General features: G+C 37.2%; 1 protein-coding gene across 1 annotated transcript; it reads left to right on the top strand.

The window, feature by feature from the left end:
• The first annotated feature begins 7,896 nt into the window (after window positions 1-7,896).
• On the top strand, window positions 7,897-9,936 carry LOC117322784 (zinc finger MYM-type protein 1-like). The gene has a single exon (XM_033877727.1). It carries the CDS (start codon window positions 7,897-7,899, stop codon window positions 9,934-9,936), a length of 2,040 nt encoding a protein of 679 aa, XP_033733618.1.
• The last annotated feature ends 1,503 nt before the right edge of the window (window positions 9,937-11,439 follow it).

Raw genomic sequence — 11,439 nt, 5'->3', positions numbered from 1 at the left:
ACATATTTATTTTTATGCTGAATTTGTATAGTTGCAGGAAAAGAACACATTGTGCATGAAGTGTAACAGGTGAATAATTTATGGTAGACTGTTCAGAGAAACATGTGATAAATGTTCAGCTTAACAATCATCATTGTTGATTACCAAGACATTATTATTAATAATGAAGGGATATGATATCCGTACATATGAGTACTGCACTTTGAAATATCTCAGTATATATTTTAAAGTCTATGGTACCTGTCTCTAGTCGGTCGGTTTATCGACCGATACATTTTTATTGATGTTCACATTGTTAACAATGAATGGAAGAAGACGATTATGTGAAGTTTGTAGGTTCATCAACTAATTTTGTCAGAAAATAAGCACCGAGTATGGATTCGTAATGGTCTGTTGATACCTGTAGTATTCAACATATTTCCATTGAAGTCCTTGTGTAATGGTATTTCTAATCACTACTACAATTCGGAGGTCTATAATAAAGTTCAAATGAAGATTATATATGTTTATACTTAACTATAGCAAAATACATCCCAGATTAATCAGCCCCAAACACTGTCTCTGTTCTTTATATCTTTGTTTGTATACAGAGGACGTTAAACAAAATAAACCAAACCAAACATTGTATACACTGCTACGCATCCGCCTATACGGTAACATCTATTATGTAAAGCTATTGAAAGGAGCTGATCAAAGAACAGACTGTCAGATATTTCTGTTACATAAATCAGCCATGTTTCAGATGTTATAACATGTCCGCCAAGTTGCAAGATGACAATATGATTCCTAATTATGACGCTATGGTGGATAATATGGAATACGCGACTACTCGAATTGCAAGGAATCATACCTTAAGCATTGTGTACGCTGGTCTTGATTCCAAAATGTAACGAAACAGTTAATCAACCAGAGCTCAGGCTCGGGGCTTTGTCGATATTGATCATCTTCGCTCCATAAATCATCATATCGATCGAAACAAATTGCCATAATTGTACAATATCAAATATATCAATATGACAAGGAGTAATATAAGTTAGTGAAACTAAAACAAATTTATCTACCTCAGTAAACATGCGAGACCTAATTAAAATTCAAAGCTACAACTGAGATTGAAAACACGAAAACAGTATGCAGGTGAACGTAAAAATAGGTCAAGATGATAGAAGTGATTGGTCAGTTTAATACCTAACATTGTAAGAGAATGTGTTCCAGAGTGAATATATCTCATATCGAAAGTAAGCGATTTTAGATTATATCATATACGAAGTACACACACATCTTCTATGATGAACACAGCACAAGCACACATGCATGCTTATTCGTGCGATATATGAACACATACACGCATATGTACATCTACAATTATTGGGAAGTTGTACTGTCGACATACACGTCAGTATACGTTTATACATTTCTGTACATCAATCATAAAATGATTTTTTTCAATGACACGTGATCGTATTAATTTTGCACAATTTAACTTCGACATGCAGTTTTATATTTGCTACGATTTTAAACATGAGAGTGAGTTTACAGTCGTTAATCTACTTAAGGTAACATTTAAAATGAGGACCTAGATATCAATGTGTGAAATGAGGTCAAGGTTACTGACAGTAATACAGTAAGGGAAGTATTGGTGAGGAGGGGGTTACAGCCCAGTTAACACGTCTTATTCAGGTCACAATGTCCGAAACTTTCCACCAACGTTGTAATACTTTTGTTTTCAAATGTTCTGTGCGCGTTAAATTTTGATAAGGTTTTCATAAGACTTTTCTTAAAAAGAACGGCAAGTGTACAATAATTCAAAAGTCCTACCCAGCACAAACTGTTAGATATACAGGCTGTTGCACAGCTGACATGAGTCTATTGCCCTGGACAGATCAGTATTACACACGTAATGAGTATGATTATTCGAAATATCAAAAATGAAACAATGTGGAAGCTAGAGTAATGTTTGTGATGCCCTTCTTCTTTTTAGCAAGTTTATAAAATGACAAAGCGACCTAATTATCATAAGTCAACTTTTAGTAAGATATATCCTTCTAACTATTTCCATCCTGCCTTGCATTATTGCCTAAACATTTTTTAATCACGCATGGCTATACAAAGGACACAGAAGCGTTTAGTATATAGTACAATTTAATATCAAATTGGTAATAGAAGACATGCTCCAATGAAAGTAGATACTAGTAGCTATAGTACAATTTAATACTTAAATAGATAACATAGGTTTCCATGTACATAGCGTTGTCATATAGCATACTGTTCTGTGATTGTAGAAAATGTTTTAGGAACAAATTTTGCTTTTATCGTTTTCTATGTGTACACTCATTTTATTTTACTGATGTTTTAAATGACGCGCGTAAGACACTTGGGTATATAATGAAAACACAATGTAAATATATATATACATAAACAATCGTCGAAATATCCTATTTGCGATATTTGCTTTAATGAACAAAATGTAGTTTAGATGTGTAATAATGTTTATCAATTTATTTATACTAAAAGTGATGCTAATACACACTTTACTAGAAATAGTTTGCTAATGTAATGACTAGAGAACCAGAGAATCGGTGTTACCAACTGGCAGCATAGCTGACTTGAATGTAAAGGGGGAAAATCGTCAGGCCTATTGCCATTAGAAAATTGGAAATACAGAAAAATCAAATTTAGCTTCAAATTTCGTAAAACACAAATATATCCAATACCTAATATCGCTTTATTTCCTTATTTGACTGTTTCTATAATTTACTTTAACTATTCTGACTATGCGTGGGAAAACATACCATAGTAGCATTGTCATTACACAAATAAATAATACATGAACATAAACTTTTTAATATCCAAAAAATGAAAATAACAAGTTGATTTATAATATCCTCCTTCTGCTCGGATGTTAATAACATAGAACCGCTGCCCCAACCAATTACATTGATTGAAATAATGATACAGCATTACATCGTTAAGTAATGTTCATCGGGGACTATAATATGCGTCCGTTGATTTCTGTTTCAAAATGTATTATTTTTTTTATATATTTCTTTACACAACACTGATCCTGGTCTCCCACATTGAACAGCACTTAAGCTTAAGAAATACAGGATGGGAAAGGTTCAGTGAGTTGTCATGCCCTCGTAGCTAACCATAATGACGCTGTCGTTATCAGTTAAATCTTACTGTTGATGTGGATCGTAATTTATGATATGTGATGTCTCGCTAACTTCTCCTTTCTAGTGTTATAAAACAAACACATAGACACAGAATAACTATTTTCACTCTGTTACAATAGTTCTTCCTGATACAAATCGACTAAAATGAAGAAAACATTAAACAGAGGTAGTTTTTCACACGAGAATATTTTTGGAATTCGGATAAATCACATCATGCTGTTGTCATGGGAACAAGATTACATGTAAGAAGATTGCACACTAGATTACAAAATAAAACACTGATTGCCTATTGATTTATTCTAAGAAGCAAGCGACGCCGAGTCCGTTAATTCATAACGTGCATCATGAGGCCATCTTATAGATTGCTCCAAAATCCAAGCGTCCTTACTAGTTGATGTCTACAACAGAAATATAGGTCAGAACAAGAAAATAAAAGATGAATGAGTGTTACCCTCTCAATATTGTATCTAAAAAAACCTGTTTACTATATGATTATTGCCCTCTGTCAATAGAGTGTCACAGTTTCACAGTGGCGTGTCGTAAGATACCGCAGTCTACCAGTCAGATTGTAGTAGGCTATATCTGCCAATGATCGCGTGGCCTGTAACCGTTCAAAGTACTGTAGGCGGTAGGCGCGGTCACTCGGTCCCCAGTCACAGGTCGGCTGGATCAGCCGTTTCCATTTCTGTGTGCAAATATATATATATAACTTTCCTGATGAGTAGCAAGAGCTGCGAAAGCGCTTGAAAGCCAGTCGTCGAGTTTTTTTTATTATTATATCTTTATTCTTACTTTCACATGGAAACAAACTATTTTTTCACTTTAAATATATATATATATGTTAAAAAGTTTAAGGTGAACCTTACGGACGAAAAATATGCATTTAAAAAGAATAAAAAACACGACACAGCAGCTAGCGCCTTCGTCACGTCTAGGTGACTCTTCAGAATGTTTTATTTTTTAAAATTGTCGACGTGACGTCATAAATGTATGAGGTCACTATACATTCTAAGGGACATAACAATGAAGTGGAGATTTAAAGATTTGATGATAATAAAAAAAAATTGTATTTAAAAATATATATAAATATATATATTATATACAATCGGTTTTAAAATTGTCGATATTTTTTTTTTTTTTTTTTAAATACAATTTTTTTTTATTATCATCAAATCTTTAAATTAACTACAATCTGCAGAAACTAATTGATATCGTCAACAAGAATGGCAATAGTATATCAGTGGTATCACCAGCCATAGAATCAATCTTGGAAGAAGTGACAGATTTGGAGGTTCCTACATCAGATTTTAAACCGGACCCGGAATCAGATCTAGCTGACTCGAAACGGATAAAAAGGTCAATCATTAGAGAATGGAAACATTTTTTAAATGAAAGAAAACAGCACTACTGAAACTATTTGAAACTCGAAAATACTGTAAAGATTTACAAACAGTGGACAAGGAGAAGTGTTCCAGTTCTTCCATGGAAGTTTAGACCTAAACTTGTTCCCGGAGAAGTAGAAGAAGATAAGAAAATCCGCGCTGAGACAGCATTACTAACATTCGAAGAGGAAATGAAGATAATGTTAAACAAAAGAAACCGTTCGAGGAAGATGTTTACGGATATTGAATCGAATATGAAAAATCTGATAATGAGATCAGCAAGCAGCAGTACCGTTTCCGAAATTCTCATTTCGCACTGGACTGAGGATTGTGAGCAAGAGGAGGAGAGGTCACTTGGAATTTGGTCCAAAAAGTTGTCTTGGTTACATGAATATCCCAAAACACATGGGGATAGCATGTTCATCAAACATGTATCTACGGAGGACACAGTACCGAAACAGGTTGTCGACATAACTCCGGATCCAGTTTTGAATACACCGGAAACAATACCGAAGACATATGCCCAAATTGTAGCGACACCACGGATCCCAGTTAACACAACGAGAAAGGCACCAGGTACCGTTACCGAAGTTCGGAAAAGAAGAGTTAACCCCCCGCGGAAGGCAAAGGATGAGAACCGTGTACGATGTAATACAAACACAACATTTATAGGCAAATCAGTGAAACAAAATAATTTTTTAGGACATGCCAAAATCAAAAACAAAGGAGGCGGAAAAATAAAGGTAGGAGACATCAGGCGCGTAACTGCCTGTACGCAGGTACGCAGGTGAATCCACTCAATTTTTTCAAGAAAACAACTTTTGTTAATTTAAATGGTAAGATGAATACTTTATGAAAAGTAGAATAATAAATGACTCTAATGAATAGCGAGAAACAAGTTAAAATAAACAAAATGAAAATAATCTCTGCCGTATACATATGAACTGTCTGATCAATCTCTACCTGAGTTATCGTTCCTAATACTCACTTGAAAGTGTAAGGAACGATAACTCTGGTAGTGATTGGGCTATGGTAAGACACCATTTCCGGTTTAAACATGGCGCAGACAAAGATTAAAGTTTTCTTCGCGCCAAAGATTCAAACAGAATCGCAGGTTCCTTCTAGGTCTAGCGATGAAATCCCTACAGTGCCTGAGGTGAAGGATGTTTCAACTTCTTTGTATTATAAGTATCCTGACATTGCTGTGGTGGCTACAGGGGCCTGTGATGACCATACCAAAGCACTAATATTGCAAAATGATATGGAATGGACCAAATCATACATCTTTCCGACAAGGTTAGTTAATACAATTTTTCTTGTATGTCGTACGTAGTAATTTTTTTCTATTAGACGATCTATATGAGAAACGTGGTATTCTATAGAATCAGAGCATAATTTAAACTACACTGACTGCCAGGCTGGTATTTTCCTATCTGTGAACTTGAGCAAGTCTAATATTTATACCTGCTCAAAATACCTCGATGTAGACCTAACGGAACCAAAATCACGTATAGGCCTACTTCACAATTTATCTCGCACTGTATCCTAAAACACTCCTAACGCCAGCAGTCCACTATTCCATAATTCGAATCAGTGGTGAATCCAGTGCCCTCTAAAAGGACATCCATTTCAGAAAGCTAAAAAATGAAAGTTTCAGGAATTTTCTCTCTACTGTAACTGCCTTAATTATTTAGGACACTGGTATCGAATTAAAAGGGTCTCTATATACTACAGTATACTCTATGTTGTGTTTGTGCTCATTAAGCCTACTTGATATACATATGTATTATAATTATATGTTAAAACAACATTGTCACTCAGACAAACCCATAGCACTAACGTTAACTTATGTTTCTTTCGCACAATGTTTGATTTCACAGATTACCCGTTGCATATATTTACAGAGAAAATACACCGGGTAATCTAAGAAATCATAGTACGAAAGGAATGTTATGATACGTGGATATTCTACATGTATGTTTGTCTGGGCTCCGTGAGTGTTGTCATTTTAACACTAGTATTGTAACATGTTTGATGTGAATATTAAATTCATTTGACAATCGCATATACCGAAGTGGAGAGATACATGTATATCAGGTGTTGACGTACATGTAGATTGCCACCCCTGCATGAACAAGCAGGATTCATGGTTTATAATCACATGTGTCAGTTTAATATTTTATAACCAACCAAATTGTGCATTGTTTTTAGATATAAGATTCAAATCGGCATGTTTCTGGCCATGAATGCTATCATAATATGAATGTATGCAAACAACATGCAAACAAAAAAGGGAAAACGATTAAAAACGATTCAACTGGGATTGTACAGGTACTAAAGAAACATCGTACACGTATATAAATTATAATCGCCAGGCCGATGTTCGATGTACGTTTAGTAATACATTCACAATTATAAACAAATTTAAGATGTGCTCTTTGACATTACATTGACACCTACAGCGCATAAAGAACACGACACTTGCTGTGCGTGTTTTTTGCAAATCTGTACCAGACTGTACCGTTACGAATCCGCTGTATATAATGGAACGCGCCATACCAGCGGAACCGAATCGAAATATTGTACGTTCTTTTTCTAAGGCTTACCAATTGGATCCAATATAACGGAACTTCGAACCTGAATTGTCCCTTTAAATTAGGGCTGTTACGAGTACCCGAGTACCCGGGTTGGAGAAGTAACCGGGTCCGAAAATGTGTACCCGGGACGGGGTACCTGTCAAAATAGGAAAAATGTTGTCACACGACTGTGTCGATGTAAAACTTCTATTAAAGTAGTACAAAATCCCACTCATTATATCAGCTTGTTAGATATTGTGTTTTTCTAATTAATACAGCTATAAAATTGTCGACTGGTGCATAAAAATTGATACCACAATATCGTTCTTGAAGCATACTCCACTCAATGCCTTGACTCTCCCTCGGTAAGCCTGTCACCCCACACAACAAACAAGTTAAACGTAAAGAAAGCTAACTTACAACTATATGATTTATGTTTGTCGAGTACCCGGGTACGGGTGGGGTACTAAAATTCGGGTACCATGGGCCAAAATTCAGTACCTGTGACAGCCCTACTTTAAATTGCCGATGAAACAATTTACAATTTTTGCTAGGTTAATAAGAAAAATATCACGTTTTTATATTTGAAGCATAGCTTTCATCGGCGTCGCCATCTTAGGAGAAACTATTTGAGATCCGATTGTGTTCCATTAGACGGTGCCACCAATGTAGTATTACTGGTACGAATTCGCAGAAGGAACGCATGGTCTGTCTTTCTAAATCATTTCATATCCCAGTGAAACGGAAGTGTGTTTCTTTTCCAGAATGGAGTACGGTGTTCGTAGACAGTTCAACGTGGATTGGTTGAAAAATTATAATTGGCTTCGGTATTCAGTGTCCGAAGACTCAGTATACTGTGCACCATGCTTCCTGTTTGGCTCTCGCAATGTCGACGCAAGAGAGAAAACGTTAGTATCAACTGCCGTGACGAAATGGTCAAATTTGGGGAAATACATCAAAAGGCATATCATAAGTAAATGTCATGACGGAGCCTGTAACAGTGCAGATCAGTTCATGAGAATCCATAATGGTAAAGAACCTAGTGTTCTCAGTCAGCTGGATAGCGGTCATGCTGCTCTTGTCAAGAGGAATCGACATTCCCTTCAAGCCATTATTGAAGTCATCATGCTTTGCGGCAGACAGAATATATCCCTCAGGAGCCACGATGACGAAAACAGTAATTTTATGGTGCTCTTGAAAGATCGTGCAGTAAGGGATCCTATTTTGAAGGCACATTTAGAGAGCATATCTTCACCCAAATACACATCCCCGGCAATACAAAATGAAATAATAGGACTGTGTGAACAGGCTATTCGCGAACACATAGTTGAAAAGTGCAACAACGCTGTGTGCTATTCTTTTCTAGCCGACGAAGCAACAGATGCTTCTACAATGGAACAGATCGCCATGGTGGTGCGCTTTTATTCCGAGTCTGATAAGATGGTACGAGAGGATTTCATCGGTTTTGTCACAGCAGAATCAACAACTGGCGAGGCACTTGCGACGAAATTCATTGACGGACAAAGGAATGCTGGATTGAACATTCATAAAATGAGGGGACAGGGATACGATGAGGCTAGTAATATGTCAGGGCGTCACAGGGGTGTCCAGGCTAGGATTAAGGAGGTAGTTCCCGAAGCCATATACATCCACTGTAAAGCACACTCGTTGAATCTGGCAATTGTACATGCATGTAGGGAAGTTCTCGTGCGGAATATGTTTGATACTGTCCAGCAAATTGGCTTTTCTTTCAATTATTCAGCGAAGAGGCTTTTGGCATTCCAAGAAACTCTGCAAAACGATGCCGTAGCTAAAGAGGAGATGGCAAAGCGCACCAAACTCCAAAACTTGTGCGAAACCAGATGGGCCAGTAGAGCGGACGCGCTATACACCTTCAAGTCAGCCTTCTCGACAATCGTTGATTCGTTGGAAGTACTTGAGCACGAGGGCGACTCAAAAGCCAGAAGCTACCGCTGTAGTATCCTAAAATTCGACTTCATCATCTCGCTAGTAGCCGTCGAGTTTGTTATCCAAAGCATTCTACCACTCAACAAATTGTTGCAAGGCAAAGAGTGCGATCTGGTGGAAGCCTCGAAGGAAGCCAGCGTGTTGATTGCACAGCTTAGGGCAGAGCGCATGGATGATGATGTTTGGGACGCCCTATACCAAAAGGCAATTGACCTCGCCAGTCCACATGACGTTCGTCCGTCACGACCGCGAATCGGCGGCAGACAAGAACACAGACCTAACCAACCTGCGGAGACAGTCTCTGAGTATTGGAAACGGGCGTTATACATACCATTTATGGATCATCTGACCATGGAATTGCAAGATCGCCTGCTGTCAGCAAATTATCGGTTCCTCGCACAATATCTCATACCGAGCTTACTGGGACAGTTGACAGCAGGACACGTAGATGAGATCTACGAGGGGTATAAGACTGACCTAAGCGGTGACAGGGAATTGTTTCGTAGAGAGATCTCACGATGGAGAACAAAGTGGTCCGTAGCAGATGATCCCAAACCCGTCGACCTTCTCACCACAATCTTGGCAACAAACCGCGAGTTATACCCAGACATTTTCACATGCTTGGTCATTCTGCTGACGATGCCCGTATCAACTGCTTCGGCAGAAAGATCCTTTAGTGTGATGCGGCGCGTGAAAACGTACCTCAGGTCGACAATGTCGACTACCCGCCTCTCTGGACTAGCCATGTTGCATTCGTACAGACATATGCAATTGGATATCGAAGATATTCTCGATAAGTTTGCTGGGAAAAAAGGCCGGACAATGGATTTTTTTTAAAGATAACTCCTTGTCGCAGAAATAGATCAAACCAGTACATAGACTGTACAGAAAAGTGAAAATAATGTTGTAAAGTCCATTACATCGACGCGAACTATCAGACAGTTTCATATGTAATTCAAATATACAGTCGGAATTATTTCGGAGCACAATCATTAAAAAAACACCAGTAAATAAATAAAGAGATGATGAATCTTTTGAAGAGAGGTGCAACTTTTGGCATTGTATCAAATATACTATATATCAGCTTATTCCTGTTTTCAGTCGAGTGATGTTTTGTCAAAGCGAAGTGTTTTACAATAAAAGTGGATGGTATTCCAGACTTATAATGTAAACTAGAGCTTCAATAATAGAATTAATTACATGTTAAAATACATCTGTGAAATAAAGCAAATTACTCTCTGGAAAGCTTCCTTAATGATCACAAAGTTGCTATAATGATTTTCCGCCGGGGGACTTCGCCCCCCTGGGCCCCCTACCAGGGCGCTGCCCTGGACCCGCTGGGGGCCTAGGCGGCCCCCAGACCCCTCGCCTAAAATTGAACACTCGCGCCTGCGGCGCTCGTGAATCCACATAACAGAGCAACCAGTTACGCCCCTGGACATGAACGAAACGAACCCAAAACGAATAACGCCACTTATTCTATGCCAAAAGTAATAAATTTATCCAGTAGAAAATTAAACAAAGATGAAATACAGTTATTAGGTAAGGGTCTAAAATTTTGTCCTACGCCTGCTAAATCTAATAGTAATGAATTAAAGTGTGACATTCAAGAATTTTGCAGAAGATTACGTTTAAATGTTAAGTTATACCGTAACGAGAACGAAGAAGATACCGTAGATGAGCCTACATACTTGGTTAGAAATAAATCTAATTTCAATCCTCCTAAAAGTAATAATAACATTTTAGATACTATTGAATCTTTAAACAAATTCCCCCTTAATGATTCACAAAGTAATAATCGAAGGGTCAAAAGCAACCTTTCTTTTAAACAAACAAAAGCTATGAGAAACTTAAAAAACGATGATTCTATTGTTATTAAGGAAGCTGACAAAGGTGGAGCTGTGGTAGTTATGAACACTGACTTTTATTGTAAACATATTACTAACATGTTGTTGAATGACGAGTTTTATGAAGTTATTGATAGCAATGCTGATATTTATACTCGTAATTTGATAAATAATCTAATTAAGAAACAGGACAGGAAAGTATTGCTAGATGAAGAAACGGAATACTTAACACTATTCTCCCATAATACAAGTTTCTTTTATGGTTTGCCAAAAATACATAAGAGTTTAATTATAAACAATGCTATAAGAGAGCAAAATTCAATGTATGTTGAAGTCATTAATCCTGACGATTTGAAATTTAGACCTATCGTCGGTGGTCCTAACAGTAGTACTCAACGTCTCAAGTCTTTTTTTGGATATTATATTAAAACCCCTTTGTAGTTCAGTTAAAAGTTACATCAAGGACGACTTTGATTTTCTTCAACATCTTCCT

Source organism: Pecten maximus, chromosome 3, assembly GCF_902652985.1.
Source record: "Pecten maximus chromosome 3, xPecMax1.1, whole genome shotgun sequence".
NCBI classification, from domain to species: Eukaryota; Metazoa; Mollusca; class Bivalvia; order Pectinida; family Pectinidae; genus Pecten; species Pecten maximus.
Note: the sequence above shows the minus strand (reverse complement) of the source record. Positions and strands in the feature narration are given on the sequence as shown.

Bases quoted from the DNA above. Each gene is read 5' to 3' on its own strand.
- LOC117322784 (XM_033877727.1), top strand. From the start codon at position 7,897: ATGGAGTACGGTGTTCGTAGACAGTTCAACGTGGATTGGTTGAAAAAT.